This window comes from Monodelphis domestica, chromosome 7 (genome assembly GCF_027887165.1).
Source record: "Monodelphis domestica isolate mMonDom1 chromosome 7, mMonDom1.pri, whole genome shotgun sequence".
NCBI lineage: Eukaryota > Metazoa > Chordata > Mammalia > Didelphimorphia > Didelphidae > Monodelphis > Monodelphis domestica.
In genome coordinates this window covers 141,403,293-141,425,908 of record NC_077233.1, presented here as the reverse complement: position 1 = coordinate 141,425,908, position 22,616 = coordinate 141,403,293, and the positions used below count along the sequence as shown (strand labels likewise).

Sequence of the window (22,616 nt, the reverse complement as noted above, 5' to 3'; positions counted from 1 at the left end):
GTCTCTCCTTTCTAGCTGATACCACCACCACCACCAAGAATATGCCACTAGGGGCGATGCTTCTGGAAAGGTAGAGCATCTGTGTGTCTGAAAGTCTGGGAGTGGGCGTTTATGAGTATGTGTCAACATTTGCACAAGCAGGTGAATGTTTGAATTGAAGAATATACTAGGGTACACAGGTGTGCCTGGAAATCTGTGTCTGTGTTAAGGTGGTGGTGGTGGCATGTGTGACAAAGTGTGTTCACACTACACCATTAACTTAACATTACATCCCTGTTCCAGATTGTCTTGTACCCCTAGCCTCCAGAGAAAGTCATAGCAAAGCTCAGCCAGCTCTACTAGTTCCCTTAGGCAGCTCTGCAGGCACCGCCAATTCCCTGGAGGGAACCCAATCTGCGTGTGTGTATGTGTGTGTGTGTCTGCCCGCGTGTGTGTCTGGGCTCCGGTGTGGACGGGAGCAAGCAGGTAGAGGCGCAACAGGGGGTTGACTTACTCTGAGTGAGACAAGCTAATACCCTGGCCAGTGGGGATGATGGGTGATGGGGAAGATAGGTTCCAGGGCTGCTTTCAGTGCCCACCCTCCGGCCCCAGAACAGCAGACCATCAGTCCATTCTAATTTCCCCCCATCACCCTCCCCTCCCAGCCAGTGCTGTAGCTCACACGCCACTAGGGGCCACGCTTCCAGAAAAGGAGCTGCCTTAGCTCCCTCCCCAAACCCCCCCTCCTTTTTGTCCCCCCCCCCTCCCCATAACCTCCTTCTCTCCCAACACATCTCCGCTATAAACCGAGAAGACGGAGTATTTTCAGTGCAGAGCTCAAGTAGCCCAAGCCTGGAGCTGAGGGGAGTCGCACCAGCCTCCAACACCCAACCATCTGCCTGCGAACCCAGGAATCCTGGAGCCTGTGGAGCTCTGGGGCGCTCAGTCCAACCGCGGGGCCCCTGGAATACCATTCCCTTGGGGACCAAGACTGTCCGGTAAGTTCAGGCAAGTATGTCGAATCATTGACTCCCGGTTTACCTGTCATTCTTCCTAAGATTATCTGTCTGCTTCTCAATCCACTTGCATGCCTCACCCACTCTTCCCCAGTCTCTTTGGATCTCTTCAGATCTTCCTCTGCCTCCTCTTCTCCAGTTTCCATCCTCCTCTTTTCTCCAGCCCCCTGTCTCCCTGGAGTCCTTTCCCTCCTTTCCTGTTTTCTCTTCCCCCTTTCTCTCTCCATTTCCCTTTCAGTGTTTATTAGCCTGCTCCTGGCCAAGCCCTCCAGTCTCTGCGTTTCCCTAAGAGGGACAAAATTCAGGGTTTACAGTCTAGTTCCCAGAGGTATAAATGACATCGTGCTCACTCGAGCCATCTCCATCCCGCAATATTCGGAGAGCCCATCCTAGGTATATAGAGAGCCCAAACGGAACTTTCTGGGAAGTAGGAGAAATATTGATTGGGAATAACTCTGGAAGCCCAAGCTAGGGGTATCGGGAGAACGTGCTTTTCTATCTCCAACTCCCCTTGGCAACGCCTCCTTCCGCAACCAATACCCCTAGCCACATGAACCTTTCATAGTGTGGAGCAGGTAGTTTTAAAAGACACCAAGCCAAACAGGTGAAGGGGAGTTCTGGGGCCAGTGTTGGAAGTGATTGCAACTTCAATGAGAGGGGAGTTTTTCAGGAGGGGGGATGGGTTTGAGGGCAGGCGCAGAAGTTCAAGAGGAAAGAGAATTTGTTTAGCAGCTTCCACAGGGTTTTTAAGGGGAGGGGGAAGAGGATAGAAGGGGGGGCGGGGAGGGAGGGAAGAGAAAGACATACAGACAGACAGAGACAGAGAAGGACTACTGGGGGTTCCAGCTCTTACTGCTAGAAATTCCTTTTTGGAATTCGCTTCATCTCCATCCCACTGAGAACTGCTCCTGCCTATGAATGGTGGTGGTAAGCTAGCCAGCCATCAGGGAGGCTGAATCTATTCTGAGATAGATGAGGGACAAGGGAAGAGGTTATCAAACTGGAATTTGCACTGGAGTCTATAGTTCTATGGAAACACCTAAAGATGATATAGCTGATCTGGTGAGGGTGGGAGGTTGGAATGTCTGAGGACCTGAGTTCAAATGCTAATTCCTCTGCTTCCTGGCTGGGTGACTTTGGACAGGTCCCCTTTTCTGGGTTTCCTCAGTTTCCTCATCTGTAAAATGATAAGTGAAAGAGGTTGGATGAGATTTCTAAGGTCCTTTCTAGATCTAAATTCTGTGAAAAGAGGATCATCTACATTATGGATTAATGGTATAGCACAAAATGTTCCATTTTGTATCAGACCTATTTGATCTTGTGCTTGTTGCATGAAGGCAATGAGACTGTTGGTTCCATGAAGGCAGAGGATGACCTTGTATCTCCTCTCTTCATACCCCTTCCTGCCCACATCCACACACTAGGCACTTAATAAGGGTTGTTAACTTGACTTGAAAATGAATTTCACTTGCAATTCATTGGATATTAGCTAAAGAACCAATGTAGATTTAAAGACAATACTTGATAATATAGAATACATTTCAGAAATCATTTCATGTTTATAGAAGAATGCCGCCAAGAAGGGTTAGAGAGGGGGAAGGGAATTGCCCAAGGCCCCCAGATGAGCATTATACTAGAAAGCAGGTCCTCTGACTCCCATTCCAGTGTTTTTTTCTATGATAATATAATATACCCCCCTTCCTTCCTGTCTCCCCTCTCACTTCTCGTAGCTCTAGCTCTTCTGTATTTTCCTCTTTCTTCTGACCTCTTCACCTTCTTTGTCCTGTCCTCTCCTTTTTTTTCTCTCTCACCTTTCCCCTCTCTTTTTCATCCTCTTCTTTTCTCTCCCTTCCTCCCTCCCTTCTTCTCTCCAGGTCCCTCTTTCTCCTTGCTTCCTCCCCTGTCACCTTTCCCAAACAGTTTTTTTTCTCACTTCTTCATTTTTCAAATTCTTCTCCTCCTTTTTTCTCCTTTCCTCTTCTCCTTCCTAATCTTTTCACTCACTATTCCTCCTCTTCTCTCCCACTCTTTTTCTCTCATTTCCACCCCTCCTGTCCATCACTGACCTTTCCTTATCTCCTCCCTCTCCTCCCTCTCTGACCATATTACCTGGAACCCCCTCTTTATCTTGCCAGTGGTCTCTACTAGTCAATTTGTTGATTTATCTTCTTTTTGGGGGACTTAAGGCATCCATTATTTTGTATTGTTAAAGCCTTTCTAATTCATTGTTTAAACAGCTCTTTTGTAAATTCTCTTGGGTCAGAGGTAAGGATGGTGTCCTCAATCTCTTTGCTGTACCCCATGGGGCTCAGTAGCACTCGAATATAGTGGACACTTGCCACTTTTTAATACAGTAAATAATTTCTTGCTACTGGAAGCTGCCTATAATAGGAATATTATTCTGGGCTGGTCCCCTTACAGTGTTTGTTGAAATTGATATTCAGGTGCTTGTCTGACAGTTTAGAATGCCTAGCAGAGACTGATTTTTACTGGACTAGCATTTCTGATTTGGACCTCTCCGCAATGCCAGAAGTGTGTTTATCAGGAGAGACATATTTGTGAAGAATGTTTACCATCCATCACCTTCATCATGAATTCCTAGGAACGCGGGATTGAGGATTTCTCAGCATTTGTGACAAGGCTCTGCACTTATGCCTTTAGCAAAGTCCTGGCTCCAGGGGAGCATTATTATAGTGATAGGAAGTAGGAGTGAGGGATGGGGAGGGAGGCTCTGGGAGCAAGAGACTTAGATGGTTTTTTGACCTTTAAGTTCAATTTATGTGACTCTGGTATGTCTTTAGTAATGACAATCATAATGTTAAAAACTCATGAGAAGTCATGTGTGGCTCAGCCTTGGAGTTAGGAAAACCTAGTTCAAGATTCACCACTGGCACAACTAGTATGTGACCATAGGCCAGTCACTTGTGGCATCATGGATTTCCAGTTGGAAGGGACCTTAGAGGTCATCTGGTCCCAAACTCTATTTTATAGATGAGTAGCCTGAGTCTCACAGATGTCATGCCTTACCTGGGTCATGCAGCTAGTTAATGTTTTGGTATTGGACCCAGACCTTCCTGACTCCAAATTCAAAGTTCTGTCCACAATACCATCTTAATTTCTGTTTCCCACCACCTTTCACCTCTCCCCCCTTTCAACTGTTTAAGATTATAAACTATAGAACACTTGCCCTGAAATGCATGGGTGGAGTTTCCACACTGAGAGTTCTCCCTATCAGATAAAGTCTTACCAAAGCAAACACACAATTCACAGTTATATACTGCTAAAAGCACTTTCCCCATTAATAACCACAGGTTAGCTAGGCAGTGCCACTCTCTCTAATTTACTCATGAGAAAAAAAGGTTCAGTTGGTAATGTGTCCAGGCTATATATTGTTTCCTGGGGGCAAATAGCTGAAAGGATACTGACAGCCCCCAACTATGCATACACAGCTGTCATGAGGATGAATGGGGTGTTTAGAAAGCATGTTGAGCCTTGAGAGGAGAAAGGTAGTTGTGAACCCAAGTACTTGAGCTCAAACTTGGATTGGTACTGGTGCATAGTAGAGTAGAAAGACTGGATTTGGACTCAATAAACCTATGTGCAAATCTCTGTTCTGCCATTTACTGTCTGAGTGACCATGGCTATGACTATGATCATGACTATGATCTGATCCTTAGTTACCTCATCAGTAAAGTGATAGGGGTTGGATTAAACTATTTTAAGTTCCTTCCAACTCTAACTTCTGTGACTCTCTGGTGCTTAGCCTCTCTTGTCAATAAAATGGACTAGACCTTGATGAGTTGACTCTGAGGACTTCCTAGAAAATAGTACTCATTCCCCGGTGATCAATAATTTGACAGGATAGGAGGAAAGAGGAAGAGAAGCAGAGTAGAGAGGAGAAGAGATGTAAGGAAGAGAAAGGAAGAAGAGAAGAGACAAAGATAGATATCAACCTGTGAGAAGAGACAAGTCAAAACAGATGGAGAAGCAGCTGAGAAAGAGGGAGGGAAGTTTTGCATTTCAGAGCAGAGAGAGAGAGAGATGTTAACTAAGGAGACAGCCTGGGAGAAGAGGATGGATCTAAGAGCACCAACTTCAGCACTAGCTGAATAAATAATAGAAGACAAAAAAATTGTTCTCCTTATAGCTTTGTCTCATACTAGGTAGCCAAGGATGGTTTTGATATAATAGAATTTGCAAAAGAGAAAAGATATTTTCTGAGCCCCAATTTGCTGTTTCATCTCTCACTTGATCAGATAAAAATTAAATAGATTCTATATGCTGAGGTCCTGAGTGCTTCAGGGAATAGAAAAAAAAAGTGTATGAAACTATCACTGGGGTAGCTAGGTGGCTGTGGAGAAAGAGCCAGGCCTGGAGATGGGAGTCTGGTGTTCTAATCTGGCCTCAGATAATTCCTTGCCATGTGACCCTGGGCAGTTAGCCCCAGTTGCCTAGCCCTTACTATTATTCTGCCTTAGAATCAATAGTCTCAATTCTAAGATAGAAGGTAAGGTTTTTTTTTTTTTTAAGAAATACATTCATTGTCCTTAAGGGGCTTGTGAACTAATGGGGTAAGAAGAACCCAGATTCTGCATAGAGAGATGGATATCTGGGTTCAAATTCTAGATGCATTACTTACTATTAATATAATGATAGTCATGAAAGTCCTTTCTACTCTGTTTTAGATTTCTCCTTAGTAAAATAAGGAGATTAGAGCAGATGAGGTTCAAATTCCTTTTTAGGTCCAAATTGTGTGACCCTGAGAAATAATGCAGGGCAGACGTCCTAAATGAATGGATAGATATAGAATGCTTGAGGTATATAGAGGGAGAGGTTGTTCAGGGTTTGAGTAGAAGCAGAAAAATCTTTATGGGCAAGATAGAATTAAGACTCTGAGGCTAGGTAGAATGTCCGTAGTTGGAAAGAAGAGGAAGGGGAGGGAATACTAGTTCCAGGAATAAGCAATAGTGTGAACAGAGGAATGGATAATGAGTCTTGGATACCAGGCTGAAGGTATTGGACTTGTTCACATAAGCAATGGTTCAGGGGTTGGGGTGGTGGGGAACAGAAGATTTCTGGCCAAAGGTATCACATGGTCAGATTTCTTAATGAAGGAACAACTTCAATATCTTGGTAGTCTATATGGGAGGAATTAAAGGGTAGAGGAAGTGCTAGCTGTAAAATCTATAAGGTAGTGATTACAATAGTCCAGATATATTATAACAGTCTGAATTGGGATAGTGGCAATGAGAAGGGAGAAAAATCAGATTCAAGAGATATTGTAAAGGAAAATCTAGCACAACATGGTAATTAGATGGGAGTGAAAGGAGAAGATAAAAATTGGAGGCAGAGAGACCCTAATGACTCAACAGTTTTGAGGTTGAGTGATTAGATGGATGGTAATATTGATAGACAATGTTGTTTTTTAGTAAATTTTCAGTCACTCTTCATGATCCCTTTTGGGTATTTTCTTGCCATTTACTTATCCAGCTCATTTTACAGATGAGGAAACTGAGGCAAACAGCGTGAAGTGACTTGTATAAAGTCACACATCTAGGAAGTGTCTAAGACTAGATCTGAGTTCAGAAAGATGAGACTTCCTGACTCTAACTCCGGCATTCTATCCACTGCTGTCACCTTGCCATTGATGAGCACTGGAAATTCTTAAAGGAAAATTGATAGGGGGAAAGTGAAGAATTTAATTTTGCATTTCTTTAGTTAAGAGTGGTTGCAGGAGCGTTGGTGACTGAGGCAAAATCATTTGGTGGGGGAAGGGGCTGGGAGGAGAGGTATACAGACCTATACAGGTATACAAGACAGAACAGAGACAAGGATGATTCTTTGGATATACACCTTGGAACGCTGCTTCTAGGAAGATCTCTAGGGTAGAAAGCAGAGTGGGATGGTGTGTGTGTGTGTGTGTGTGTGTGTGTGTGTGTGTGTGTGTGTGTGTGTGTGTGAAGGTTCAGGCTTGATTGGTGTGCCCCTCTCCCTTCCCCAAATGAATGGTACTGTTATATGGATCACAGAGTACAGCCTACTTTCTGGGAAAGGACTGGACAGTTCCTCTCCCAGAGAATTCAGGTTTCAATTCCATAAAGACTAAGAACAGAGGAGGAATTCACAGGTGGGGAAAATTGCCATCACAGCACACTGGGGTGGTACCTCAGAGTCAAACAAGAGTTGGAGTGGCCATTCCTTTTAGGATAGAGCTAGTGAATGACCTCAAGATACTGGGAAGCCAGACAAGAGTCCTGCTATGGGAAAAAAGGAAACTTTACTTGTAAATCCATTCAGATATTGGCACCCTAGATCTAAACTCTAGTCTCCTAATTCTAATTATGACTGCCCAAACTCACCTTCCTTTTTATTTACCGATTTCTATACTGTTTATATCAAGGTGGCACCACTGGCAAAACCCTGGGTCTGGAGTCATGAAAACCTTATTAACTCTATGCCGTAACAGATACTTACTAACTCTATGATACTAGGCAAATCATCACTTCTTCACATCTACTATAAAATGGGGATCATAACAGCATTGGTCTTCCAAAGTTTGTAAAGATCAAATAAGATAATATTTATAAAATACTTAGCACAGTGTCCAATACATAGTAAGCACTAAATAAATGCTTATTCTCTTCCCTTCCCTACCAAATGTTAACTGAAGGGAAATTTGTCCTGTAACAGTGATGGTATGGTACAGACATTGACCTGAATTTTGTTGCCTTATAGGTTTAAAAAAAAATTGACATCATTGTAGTTTGTGTGCATATTCTTTTTTCAGCTCTGTTTTGTTTACTTGGCATCACTACATATAAACTGTCCCATGCTTCTCTGTATTTTTCATGTTGTCTTTACTCCTTATAATGCAAACATTTTTTTACTGCATTCATATACCATAATTTGTTCAGCCTTGTCCCAGTTGTTGGATACATATTTTGTTCCCAGCATTTTATTTTCACAAATAATGTGACTTGAATATTTTTATAGATAAGGAACTGTTCTTACTTTCAAATATCTCCTTGTATTATAGTTTAGGCCATAATGTCTCTAGGTTAAAACTTAGTGACTTTTATTGGCAATTTCAAATTTTCAAAGGGATTGAACCTATTTCTAGCTCCACTCCACACATGAATTAGCATGATGTTACTTCTATTAGCTCCTACCCTTGATGGAGGTAGAAATATACCAAGTAGAATCCTGGTGAACTGAAAAAATTAGTAATGACCAATACCCAAAATAATGGAGAATCTGGACCACTAATTAGTTGACTGAGGACTTTGATAATTCTGTTTCTGGTTGGCTCATCTGGATAGATCATAGAGGCTGGTCAGTGTCTCAAATAGGATATTGTCTGAAGGGTCTTTGTAAATTGTAAACTGCCACATATATGACATCTATCATTAGTAGGACTCAAAAGCTAGGGGACTCCATCAATATATATGCTTACTCTAACCCAGGTGAGAATCTCCCTCCACCCCTAAACTGTACCTTAAGTATAGATATGTACAACATCTCATCTAGTTGTTCACCTTAACCATCTTACCATCCACCATGTCAATGCTCTCCTCCCCTTCTAGAACAACCTCTCTAGATAGAGCTGCCAGAAAAAGGTTTCCAGTCTCTGAGACAGTTAAGCTATTCAGCTTTGGAACTTCTGTCTTGGGCAAAGTCCTCATGATTGGTGCAGTGAATGTTTTCAGAGTTAACTAGCCTACTATATTTAAGTTACCCCAGACTTCTGCATGAGACCATGCTTCCAGTCATCTACCTTGGCCATCCTGAAGCAATATGCCTTCCACTTCTTGATCTGGGTTTAGAAATGAGGTTGTTAGTACCACTGTCCCTGGAACCTGCATGTCATTTGACTGCCCTTTGGGTCAACCCACCATTCCTGGGTCTTCCTGACACTTTCTTCCTTCCCACCATGTTCATGTTGACTCATCTTTTTAGAATGTAAATTCTTTGAAAACAAGGATTATCTTAATTTTGAATTTCTAATCTCTGTGCCTAACATGGTGTCCAGTACATAGTAATTGCTTAATAAATCTTTTTCATTCATTCATTCATTTATTAATACTTTTCATTAGTTGCTATGGGTCATAAGTTAATTCCCTGTGGTAGCTACTCTTATTTCTTATGATGATCCTTTTTGAACTGAACTAGGCTGGTCCTTGGATGGCAAACTTTTCCTCCCAGGATGGACCTTTAAACTTGTTAATACTTACTCGAACTTATTAGAACAAAAATAACCCAAGCTTGAATTTGATTGCTATAGGGTCAGGAGAATCATCCTAGTTTAGGAAAAAGGACATACACTCATATATAGAGACTTTGGACAAAACTGTGGGCAATCTTCATATTGCTTTTGGTTGGATTGTAGGAAGGAGATAAAAAATGAAATGGAATTAGCTGTTTATCATTTACCTCATTCTTTTCTTTTCAGACTTCCCACCACCCCCAATCCCATTGCTGCATTGTGTAAGAGGAGAGGGGGAAAGGTACAAGGGGATATTTTTTTACAAATGTGTAATTTCTGTGACTAAGAACATTGGAGTTTCTAAATAATGGCTTTTACCAGAATGTTTTCCCAAAAAGGTAGGCACAGCAATAATGGGTTATTATTATTCCTGACTACTCTAAAGTTTAAAACATGAGGCAAGGTGTTCATAAGTAGGAAAAGTGTTCAGATGGCAGTGAGATTAAGCATACACATTGTACATTTTTAGGGGAACAAAGGACAATTAGAGTTGCCAAAGGACCTTTGAAATCATTTAACTCCCACCCCTTTCCTTTACAGATGAGAAAATTGAGGCCCAGAGAGTTTAAATAACCAAGGTCTTTGGTAGTAGAGCTAGAACCTGAAGTCAGAATTCTTTCTACTTCCCTAATTCCAACTCTCCAATATTTTCATATAGATATAGAAATCTTTGGCTCTCTTTCCTCAAGTAGGTCAGAGAATTCAGAGACAGAAGGACCTTGTAGATCATCTTGTTCATCACCCTCATTTGAAAGGTGAGGAAACTGAGTCTCAGAGAGTATCAGAGAGATAAATGACTTTTCTGAAGTCACCCAGGTAAAAAGTAGAATTCAAACTTAAGTTCCATGACTCCAAATTGAGTGCCCTTCCCATTATATCAAATTTTATTGATGAGCTAGAGAATTCTAAAAGGGAGAAGCAATGTGTCTGAGTCCACTTAGCAGTGAGAGATAGAGCTAGGGTTGGAACCCAGGTTTCCTGACATCCTAGTCTAGCTTTCTTTCTTGTTCCTGAGCTTGCTTCTTGTGATTGATGGCAAATAGTTTCAGTTGACTAGGAAATACAACCACTTTATCATTTCTATGGAATTTGATAAGACTTTAATGGGTATTCTGGTGAAGAAAATATAGTTTGAATTTCCAACTTCAAAAGGGCCATGAATTCTATGGTGTGGGCAATCTTTTCCATCAATATCAATCATAGCCTTTGGAATCTTTTTTTTTAATTTCTCTCATAACATCTCTCACATATGTTTTCTTCTCCCTATTAAAATCACGACTCTAATTTAGGCCCTAATAACCTCTATCTGTACTACTATAATAGCCTCTGGATGACTTTTCTTGTATCGAGCTTTTCCTCTTCCCATTCCATTCTCTATTTAGCTGACATGTTGTTTTTTCCTAAAGCCTAGATCTAACCATGCCACCTGCTCTACTCAGTAACTCTAGTGGCCTCCTATTACCTCCCAGGATCATATATAAATTTCTTTGTTATATCTCTCTAGTCTTCTAGTTGGGCATGTAGGTTGTGCAATGGATAGAATATGAGGACAGGAATCAGGAAGACTTGAATTCAAATCCAACGTCAGACATTTATTAAGTCCATGACCTTGGTGAGTCACTTTTTGCCTATTTGCCTCAGTTTCCTCATCTATAAAATGATCTGGAGAAGGAAATGGAATACCCACTCTAGTATCTTTGCCAAGAAAACCCCAAATGGGGTCACAAATAACTGAATGACAATACCACCCCCACCACCTCTGTAAAGTCAAGCCATATTGCCCTACTTGCTGTTCCCCACATGACACCCCATCTCCCATCTCTTTGTCTTTGTAGAGATGGTTCCTCATACCTGTAATTTTCTCTATCCTAGCCTCTGACTCTGAACCTCTGGCTTCCTTCAAGACTCAATTCAAATATTACCTAATGTAAGAGGCCTTTCTTGGCTAGTGGTGAGGGACTTCCCCCTCTCAGGTTACCTTCCATCTACTCAGAATTCATTTTATTTATGTACCTGTTGCCTATTAGAACATAAAATCCTTGAGGGTGAGGACCATTTTTTGCTTTTCCCTGCTATCCCCAGCATTTTACACAGTGTCCTGAGACATAAGTAATTGCTTAATAAATACCTGAATGCTGGGTTTCTTAATATAGTAAATGACCTTTTTAGAATAACTGCAACCTTTTGGATCTTACTAACAAACTTCTAGGTGACCAGTGTCTCTGACTTCTGCTAGGCAGAAGACCCACAATCTGTCTTCAGGTTGATGTTCAGTTATTTTGATCATATCTGACTCTTCATGATCCTATTTGGGGTTTCCTTGGCAATGATTTTGGAGTGATTTGCCATTTCCTTCTCTGATTCATTGGACATATGAGGAAACTGAGGCAACCAGGGTTAAGTTACTTGCCTAGGGTCATATAACTAGTAAATGCCTGAGGCTAGATTTGAACTCATGGATATGAGTGTCCAGATTCCAAGCCCAGCATTCTGTGAGCTGTACCATCTAGCTGACCAGGTTCATATTTGTAGTCTTTCCTGCTTGGTAGGGATCTGCTGAGTTTGGACTCTACTGGCATCTCATGCCATAATAATATGTCAATGAGGACTTTAGTGAATGTGATTGAAGCTGGAATTCAAATAAATGCACTAACAGTATGTAACATTTCTCTACTGTTTTCCATAGAATTACTCTGTGAAGAACATACAAACATTTTTATATCCCTTCTAGAGGTAGTGAAGCTGAGCCACAGAGGAAGAATGATTTGCCAAGGAGGTAGATACAGGATTTGAATCCATGTCTTCAGATTTAAAGTCTGATCTTCTTTCTCTCACATCACAGCTAAGTAGTCAGAGACATCAGAGACTCTATTTTGTAGTTCTGCTCAATGGATGAAAAAATCTCAGAGGCATATTCTATTCATTGGATAACAGCTACACATCAGAGTTTATTTTCTTTTCTAACTGATGATGACAAGAGAATCATCTGGCTTTTTCCCAAGTTATCTCCATTAGGCCAATCTTAGCAATTATATAAATACAATGGCCAGCTCTGGAATTAGTGCCTTGGGCTAACTTTCAGGTGGATTCATTTGAGTATATCTGAGCTCTAGTTTCCATTGGGACCTCCTAGAATCATAGAATGTTAAAGCAGGCAAGGAAATTAGGACATGAAATACAAGATGTGAGATCAGGAAGAGAATTTAGAAAACAGAATTTTTAGAACAGACATGGGAACCCCAAACAGAACATAGACTGTTTCAGTAAAAAGGGAACTGAATATTTAGAATGCTAGAGCAAGGAGGGATCCTAGAATGTAGAACACAGGATGTCAGAGCAAGAAAAGACCTCATAGTGTACCTAGTCGAATCCCTTTTTAAATTTCCCAAATGGGAAAACTGAGGTTCAGAGAAGGAAGGGACTTCTCTAATGTCATGTAGCAGTCATCTCTCAAATTCTAGGTTTTTTGACTCTTTTCAAGGCGCTGTGTATGGATCCAGTAATGGACTGATTTGCTGAAAGCTACAATCATTTGTGAAGGGATAGCTGGGTGGCAAAGTGAATGGAGCACCAGACCTGGAATCAGGAAGACTCATCTTCCAGAGTTCAAATCTGGCCTCAGACACTTACTAGCTGTGTGATTGTGGGCAAGGCACTTAATCCTATTTGCCTCAGTTTCCTCATATATAAAATGAACTGGAGAAGGAAATGACAAACTACTCTTTTATCTTTACCAAGAAAACCCTACAAGAGGTCAGGAAGAGTCAGACATAATTGAACAACAAGACAACAACAACACTATTGTCTAAAAAAAAATTCCCTAAAAAAATACTCCTCTTTCCAATTATAAAAGCAAGAAAACAAATAAATATAAATAAATAAAAATCTCCCTGAATGGGACCTGTACGCATGGAAATTTTCCTCCATTAGCACTTTTAATCCAATATAATTCTCAGTCCATCTGAGGTTAGCATCTCTGCAATCATCAGGTTTAGGTGCATTTAACCTTTGACTTGTGTATAAAATATCCTGACAGCCTTATTGCTAAAACTTATAAGGAATACAGTTTTGCAGAGAGATTTATGGCTGAAGCCTAATTCTTGAGTTCTATCCTTCTTTTTTTCTGATGATTCTGAAGGCATGAGAAACTCCAGAAACTGGAACCAGAGCTTGACATTTGTTTAAGTAATTTAGGCTGGGGGAGGAATGTTGCAGATGGAATGGAATGGGCAGAGTTAACATCTTATTACTTCCAAACTAGCCACACTTTCTCCTCTTAGAAAGACTGGAGGATTTCCACTTCATTTCCCTTAAAATCTCTTTAGGTATTAATCAAGCAATTCTATCTTTTAAATATATGCCCAACTTTAAAAAATGAATGATAATCCAATACCTTTTAGGCACAGACTTTCCCCCAGCAGATGAGGAGGTTAAGGCCATCTTCCTGCAGCAGTAAATTATGATGTTCAAAAATTGAGATTACAAGGAGAACCAGTGAGATCTTCTAATCTATCCTTTCTCCTCATTTTATAGATGAGGAAATTGAGGCTTCAGAGGAATGAGACAAGTTCTCCCAATCAGTAGCAGAGGGGCACTTTGGGTTTGATCCTGGGAATGTTACTTAACTCTCTGAGCATCAGTGTCTTCATCAGTAAAGTGAAGGAATTGGATTTAAAGACCTCTGAGGTGTCATCCAATGCATGACTAATGGTCCTATAGAGAGGATTATGAGATGTCACTATACAGGTCATGAGTATGATGCATGTGTAAGCCACCCTTTTTGCTTGGAGGGAACTAGCAGTTTTTTGGGGAGAGATAAGAACTATAACAGGCAGATGCAGCAGCAAGTAATGTGTGCCAAGAACCAAGTGAATGATTCAGAGGGAAAAGTTCTACAGAAGCTTCCAGAAGGGAAAGCTTAGTGTAGGCTGGAGTGGTCAGCGTATGGTATGCTTCCTGGAGGAGGTGGCACTAGGATAAAACCAAATCATGAGAAAATCATTTTCCTTGCCGTTAATGGTAAGATTTTTACAAATGAAGAAACTGGGGTTCAGAGATGTTAAATGAGTTACTAGGAAGTAGAAGAGCCAAAATTTGAACTTGTGCCCTTCAATTCCAAAACCAGTGTCTTTTTCCTCCATCTTTCTAGACCTCAAAGTTTATCCCATTTTCTTTGACTACTTAAATGCTGTTGTTCAGTCATGTCCAGTCTTGTGTGATCCCATTTGGAATTTTCTTGGCAAAGATACTGGAGTGGTTTGCCATTCCTTTCTACTCTTCATATGAGGAAATTGAGGTCAAGAGGGTAAACTGAGCTGGGAAAATTGGAAGACAGTGTGGGAGAGATTAGGTTTGGATCAACACCTCATACCCTACACCAAGATAAATTCAGAATGGGTGAATGACTTGAACATAAAGAAGGAAACTATAAGTAAATTAGGTGAACACAGAATAGTATACCTGTTAGACCTTTGGGAGGGGAAAGATTTTAAAACCAAGCAAGACTTAGAAAGAGTCACAAAATGTAAAATAAATAATTTTGACTACATCAAATTAAAAAGGTTTTGTACAAACAAAACCAATGTAACTAAAATCAGAAGGGTAGCAACAAATTGGGAAACAATCTTCATAAAAACCTCTGACAAAGGTTTAATTACTCAAATTTACAAAGAGCTAAATCAGTTGTACAAAAAATCAAGCCATTCTCCAATTGATAAATGGGCAAGGGACATGAACAGGCAGTTCTCAGCCAAAGAAATCAAGACTATTAATAAGCATATGAAAAAGTGTTCTACATCTCTTATAATCAGAGAGATGCAAATCAAAACAACTCTGAGGTATCACCTCACATCTAGCAGATTGTCTAACATAACAGCTATGGAAAGTAATGAGTGCTGGAGGGGATGTGGCAAAGTAGGGACACTAATTCATTGCTGGTGGAGTTGTGAATTAATCCAATCATTCTGGAGGGCAATTTGGAACTATGCCCAAAGGGCGATAAAAGACTGTCTGCCCTTTGATCCAGCCATAGCACTACTGGGCTTGTACCCCAAAGAGATAATAAAGAAAAAGACTTGTAGAAGAATATTCATAGCTGTACTCTTTGTGGTGGCCAAAAATTGGAAAATGAGGGGATGCCCTTCAATTGGAGAATGGCTGAACAAATTGTGGTATATGTTGGAGATGGAATACTATTGTGCTCAAAGGAATAATAAAGTGGAGTAATTCCATGGAGACTGGAACAACCTCCAGGAAGTGATGCAGAGCGAAAGGAGCAGAACCAGGAAAACATTGTACACAGAGACTGATACATTGTGGTACAATCGAAGGTGATGGACTTCTCCATTAGTGGCAATGCAGTGTTCCTGAACAATCTGCAGGGATCTAAAAAACACTATCCACAAGCAGAAGATAAACTGTGGGAGTAAAAATACCGATGAAAAGCAACTGCTTGACTACAGGGGTAGAGGGGATATGACTGAGGAGAGACTCTAAATGAACACCCTAATGCAAATACCAACAACATGGAAATGGGTTTGAATCAAGAACACATGTGATACCCAGTGGAACTGTGCGTGGGCTATGGGAGAGGTGGTGGGAGGGAGGGGAGGGAAGAAAAGAAAATAATCTTTGTTTCCAATGAATAATGTTTGGAAATGACCAAATAAAAATAAAAATAAAAATAAAAGAGGGTGAACTGATTTGCTGAGGGTCCCACATTCAGTAAATATTGGAGGTGGGATGTGAACTCATGAAGATGAGTCTTCTTGGCTCCAGGCCAGGTGCTTTGTTCACTGTACCATCGGACTACTGTGACTGATTAGATACAAATGGGTTTTCATTGAAACATAGCCCATCCCAGGTGCTATAGAAGGGTTAGAAAGAGAAGATAATTCCCTTTGAGAAACTCATAGACCAATTGGAGAGGAATATGAAACTATCAGAGAAGTGTTAAACTGCATTGTAATAGTGACTTCATAGGGAAGAGGTGGAAGTAGTCAGGTCTGAACAGGTCACACCCCTGCTCAAGAATCGCTAGTGAGTCCCTGTTTCCTTGAAATAGATACTCCTTAGCTTGGCATTTTGCCCTTCAACAACTGGCCTTTGTTTTCATATTTATTTCATATTATTCTCTTCACAAATTCTGTATTACAGTCAGAGCAATGAATAGAGAATTGGGCCTGGAGTCAGGAAGACTTATCTTTGTGAATTTAAAACTGGCCTACTAATACTTACTAGCTGTGTGACCTTAGGTAAATCACTTAATCTTGTTTGCCTCAGTTTCCTCATTTGTAAAGTAAGCTGGAGAAGGAAATGGCAAATCACTCCAGAAGCTTCGCCAAGAATATCCAAAGGGTGTCATGAAAACTAAGACATGACTGAAAAATGACTCAACAACAAAAGTTGGGATCTGGTTCCACTACATCCCCTTCCTTCCTGTCTGAACTTGGCATTTCATTCCAGTCGCGTACCTCTGTCCTCCAGGTCTGGAACATGCTCTACTTTCCTTTTGGCCACATAGAATCTTTTCTGTTTTTTAACTCTTACCTTCCATTTTAGAATCCATACTAAGTATGGATTCCAATGCAGAAGAGTGGTAAGGGCTAGACAACTGTGGATCAAGGGTCTTTCTCAGGGTCACATGGCTAGGAAGTATCTGAGGTCACATTTGAACCCAAGACATCCCATCTCCAGACCTGACTCTCAGCCCACTGAGCCACCTAGATGCTCCCCCTGGCCCCATAGGATCTTTAGCTTCCTTCAAGGTTCAGTTCAGGTGTCCCATCCTACCAAAAGTCTTTCCTGATCCTCCTATTGGCAAATATTCTCTTCTTCCCTCAACGACCTCTTATTTACATGTTTGTTAAAATGTTTGTGCTCTGGTAGAATGTAAACTGCTTGAGAGGAGGAACATTTTTTTCCTTTGTTCCCCAGTCCTTAGCATAGAGCTTCCACTTAGTAGATGCTTTCTAAATGATAGAGAGAAGAAAGAAGTTCAGGGTTCGAATTATAGCACTGTAGAATGGCAGAGCTATCAGGAACCTTAGAGATTACTTAGTATAATGCCTTTATTTTATGAGTGGGAAATAACCCCTGAGAGGAGAAGTGCTTATGTTAGCATCATTTATTAGCAGCAGAGACACTCAGGCTCAGCCCTCCTGGCTCTTAGTGGAGGGTGTTTTCTATTAAAGGCATTATCTTTGTTCTTGGAGAAGGTGGGGCTTGAGGAGAGTCTTGAAGAATAGAGGAGGGTAAGATAGGAAGAGAGGAGAAAATGGGAATGAATTCAAGATGGTATGAGCATAATGAAAGGAGAGAGTAAAGCCTTGTCCTGGATGTCTCTGAGGGTGGCTTTTGAGGAGTGATTAGGAAAATGTTGAGTTCTTGGGATAGAACCTGGGTGGGATTTTGTGAAACCTACAGAAGATTGTTACTTGAATTAAAAAAAAAAAAACCCAACAACAACCTACCTTCTATTTTAGAATCAATACTATGTATTGGCCCTAAGGCAGAAAAGCAGTAAGGGCTAGGCAATGGGAATTAAGTGACTTGCCCAAGGTCACACAGAAGAAATGTCTGAGGCTAGATTTGAACCTAGGACTTCCCTTCTCTAGGCCTGGGGCTCTATCCATTGACCTAATTGCTTTTTTAAAAAATATATATATATGATAAGGTTATCAGAGATGGGAAGCCATGGAAGGTTCTTGAATAAGGAAAAGACTGGGAAGATGACTTCATAAAATTGGTCTTTTGAGAAGATGATCTGGGCAAAATGTAAAAACTATATTTAAAAAAGGAGAAACTAGAAGCAAAGAAGCTCTTGTAGTCTTTTAGGGATGGGGAGGGATGGAGAATGAGAAACTATTCTTCAGAAGTGGGAACTGATTGAATTTGAGTGTTTCCTATAATTCAGTTAGATAAAAATTTGTGTTTTCTCCCCAACTCTAGCTTCCCAAGAGCAATGGTTTATTTCTTTTCTATCAACCTACTTGAGACTTGTTTTCCAAACAATTTGCTTAATGCAAAAATCCTGACTGATACCATAGCTAATGTGATTTATGATACAATGAGTAATCCAGCAGTTACATGGGAGGTATGGAGTAATGGATGGGGGGTGGGGGTGGAGGGTGCAATGAGGTAATAGGAACATGATTCCAGAATATGGTTATTTTAACAAAAATACTTTGAGTTTCTCTCTAATTAATTTATTTTCTGGTTTTCACTTCTTTTTTAGGAACAAGATGTCTAAACTGTAAACCCCGGAGGACAAAAGGAATGAGACCATGGATCCACTATACTCTCTGTCAGCTGGTGGACTGGATGGCAATCTTCAAGGAGCAAATTTTTCCCCTGCTTTCAATAGCAGTGAGAATAAAACAATATTCATTTTGCCTCCTGTGTCTGCTGTTCGCACAGTTATCATCCCCATCATCTACCTCCTTGTCTGCATGATTGGACTCAGTGGCAATGCACTGGTCATTTATGTGGTCCTGAGGTATGCTAAGATGAAGACTGTCACCAATATCTACATCCTCAATTTAGCTGTAGCTGATGTCCTCTTCATGCTGGGCCTGCCATTCATTGCCACACAAAATGCCATCTCCTACTGGCCCTTTGGCACCTTTCTATGCAGGCTTGTGATGACGGTGGATGGCATTAATCAGTTTACCAGTATTTTCTGTCTTACTGTCATGAGCATGGATCGGTACCTGGCTGTAGTCCACCCCATCAAGTCTACTAAGTGGCGTCGCCCGAGGATAGCTAGGCTTATCAGTGCTGCTGTGTGGACCTTCTCATTACTAATGTCCCTTCCCGTCATCATATTTGCTGATGTCCAGGAAGATTGGAATACTTGCAACATCAGCTGGCCTGAACCAGTAAATATCTGGGGGGCAGTCTTCATCATCTACACCTCTGTCCTAGGGTTCTTTGGACCCTTGCTGGTAATCTGCCTCTGCTATTTGCTCATTGTGATCAAGGTCAAGTCTTCAGGGGTCCGAGTGGGTTCCACCCGGCGGAGGAGGTCAGAGAGGAAAGTGACCAGGATGGTGGTCATCATTGTTGTTGTCTTTGTGTTTTGCTGGCTGCCATTTTTCACCCTGAACATTGTCAATCTGGTTTTTATTCTGCCTGAAGAGGCTGCCTCTGCAGGAGTATATTTCTTTGTGGTGGTCCTCTCTTACGCCAATAGTTGTGCCAACCCCATCCTGTATGGGTTCCTGTCTGACAACTTCAAGCAGAGCTTTCAGAAGGTCCTGTGCCTCCGAAAAGGCTATGGGGTTGAAGATGGTGACCCCACTGACCACAGGCTGGAGAAGAGCAGCCGCCTGCAGGAAGCCATGCTCTCCTCAAGAAATACAGAATTCAACGGCCATATGCAAACAAGCAAGGTGTAAAGAAGCTCCTCCAGGAATTGTAAAGATGACAGCTTTCTGGGATGAAGATCCCAAGAACCCTGCATAGGAGTTAAAACAGGAGAACTCCAAAACCCCAGATATAGAGAATCTCCACACTCCACGTACTGCCAAGTATAAAGACTAAGTTTGTGGGATTATAGGGTCCTTATTGAGAATGGATAATGGGGAAGAGACAAAACTCTCATCAAAGCTATTTATTGTGCACTGCCAGTCTTGTCACCATGATGTATTTCAAAATTCATCTGTTGCTTAAACATTGCTTCCTCAGAAGTTTCTATTTTGTAAAAGTATAGATCTGGCATGATACCTACTAATAGTAATCACTGCATTGTTTTGAAAGACTTGAGGGAGGGAAAGTGAAGATTTCTAATTCTCACAGAGATTTCCCCTCACCTTCCACATCTGCCATGTTTAGTGAATTTATGACTTTGGACAAGTCTCTGGGTCTTTGTTTTCTTTTGTAAAATGAGAAGGTTGGACTGACTGATCTTTAGGGTCCCTTCTACCTTTAAATTTGATGCTGCTATTCCCAGGAAAGCTGATAGTCTTTGGGATGATTGGGAAGGGAATTTGGTAGACAGCCTCTGCCATTCCCAATTTCAAATAAATCTGTGTGCAGAGAATTAGGTGGTACAGGTGTTGGCATGGATGCATGCAAACTTTAGCTAAGATGTGGATCCTTGTTCTTATGGAGTCATGGGATTTAAGCACCCACTCCATTCTCCTTAGGAATGGAAGGAATTTGAGGGCCCACTTTTGTGCGTCATGTGGTCAGTCGCTTTTTGAACCCTCGTGAAGACAAGTACCAAGCCAGATATTGGGTAGTTTCCTGAAGAATCAAACTCTGGCAAATCTTTCCTTGATTCTTTGTTTGTGCCACCCCCTCTCCTTTTTTTCCTTTTGAAGAATTGGGAGGGTGGAAATCTAGATACCAAATATGACTTGTTTCAAAAATAACACTTGATGGGGAACAGAAACAAACAAATCGATGACCTCTTAAGCAATGTTTTTAATAAAGCTGTTGGGTACATTAGAATGTTTGCTGATAACCCTCAGTGACATCAAATATTGATTGTTGTCCAATTGACAAGCTGCTGTCACATGAGCCTTGTGTCTGCTTCAGTTCTGTATTGTAGAAACTGGAATTAAAAAGCTATTTCATGAAATCAAAAAGAATTTGAATTTCCCCTCACTGAGTTAGGGGGGTCCCTGTCATTTTTTGTCATTGACATACAGTCAGAAGGGAGGCAAGATGGGTACTGTTTCCACCCTGGATGCCATTTTATGTTCTATTTGACTCTCAGAGGATAAGGCAACACTCTGGGGAGGTTGGGGGGGTATATTTTCTACATCTGTGAAGAGGAAGAGCTAAAGTAGGATTCAAAAGCAGATGATGCAGGAAATGGCTGCCATTGGCTTGCTGGGCCATATTGATTAGGTGTTAACAGATACAGCCTTAGTGGAATTGCAATTCAATGATCATAAACAAAGATATGGGTAAGCCTCTTTCCAAGCTGTCAATCAATACTAGGTCAGGTCTCCCAACTCAGTTTAGAGTTCTTTCTACCACTCTACAATCAATAAATGTTTGCTGATCAAATATGAACTCTAGTTTATGCTTTAGCCTTCACCATGTACACAGACTTAAATGGGAGAGTTTCTTTCTTCCTCTCATATCTCTAGGATGTTCTCATCCCTGAGTCTTTTTTCTTAGATTGTTCTTTTGAATCAGTGCAATATTTGCAGGATGTTTGTGTAAAACTTCCTTATTCAAAAGGTTTAACAATATGGTTATCATTTACATGGAATTCACCAGGCTGAAGCAAATCCTTCCCTCAAGAAGTTTCAATTCTATTCAAATTTTCTCATAAGATCCATGAACATAATAATTCTATTTTAAAGACAATAGAGAGTGTTAAGGACTCCAGGACTGTAGTTCTAACCTGATAATTACAGCCTATATAACTTGGACTTCCCTCCTCAGCCTCAGTTTATTTATTTGAAAAATGAGAGTATTATTCTAAATACCCTTTCAGGTCTCTTCTGCTTCTTAATCCTATGCATCTCTAACATCCTAGTTTTATCAAGTTCAACAGCCCTTGAGTAGCCACTTTGATTCTTCTGTCATGCACTCTAGGTTTTTAGGGTAAAGTTTTGGATAGTCTGCTAGGACCAAAGACTGATTTGTCTCTAGAGGAATTAATGTTTGGGGGGTTTGAGGAGACTAGAAATCTCTTTTTATCTGTGATAGGAATTAGTTTTCTCTAAAAAGCAACAAAATTGTCCCTGTAATTTGCCTAAGGATATAAAAAGTCCCACCAATGTGGAGTCAGGACCTCTCTAACTTAGTGGATTTCTGAAGACCACGGGAGGTACTATACTCTACCCTACTAATAATATGCATTTCCATTATAGAATAGAGGGAAGGCTGAATCCAGAGAAACTAAGTATTACTATGTCCTTATTGATATCTTTCCTGTTTTAGGGCAGATTGAATCTTCTTTTGTTTACCTGTTACATGACTTCTGAATGCTTCATTTTGCCCCAACATTAAACCTAAATTAAGAAGGGTTTTTTTGCATTAGGTCTACCTCTAGGGAATGAAATTTGGTAAAGGAGTTGATCTAGACAGCCCTAAGTGAATAATAATGATAGCTAACTGACCCCTGGATTTCACATTGCTGCTATAGATTAATTGGCAAATGGCATCTCATTACAAGGGAATTAGTGGACATACCATCCCAGTTTTCTAAAGGGGGACCTGAGATTTAGAGAGATAGAGTGAAAGATAAAATGTCAGAGTGCCCAAAATTGGACAACAAATAAGCAGTAGAGATGAGAATCAAATCTGCTTCCTTATTTAGAGATTGATAGACTCGAAGTCTGGAAGAATCGCGGAGGTCACTTACCTGAAGCAAAAATCCCTTGTACAAGAACTCT

At 40.9% G+C, this 22,616-nt stretch overlaps 1 protein-coding gene across 1 annotated transcript; it reads left to right on the top strand.

The window, feature by feature from the left end:
* Nucleotides 1–421: 421 nt before the first annotated feature.
* On the top strand, nucleotides 422–20,849 carry SSTR5 (somatostatin receptor 5). Its single transcript, XM_007499307.2, has 2 exons — nucleotides 422–977; nucleotides 18,494–20,849. Exon 2 carries the CDS (start codon nucleotides 18,543–18,545, stop codon nucleotides 19,653–19,655), a length of 1,113 nt encoding a protein of 370 aa, XP_007499369.2. The 5' UTR covers nucleotides 422–977; nucleotides 18,494–18,542; the 3' UTR covers nucleotides 19,656–20,849.
* The last annotated feature ends 1,767 nt before the right edge of the window (nucleotides 20,850–22,616 follow it).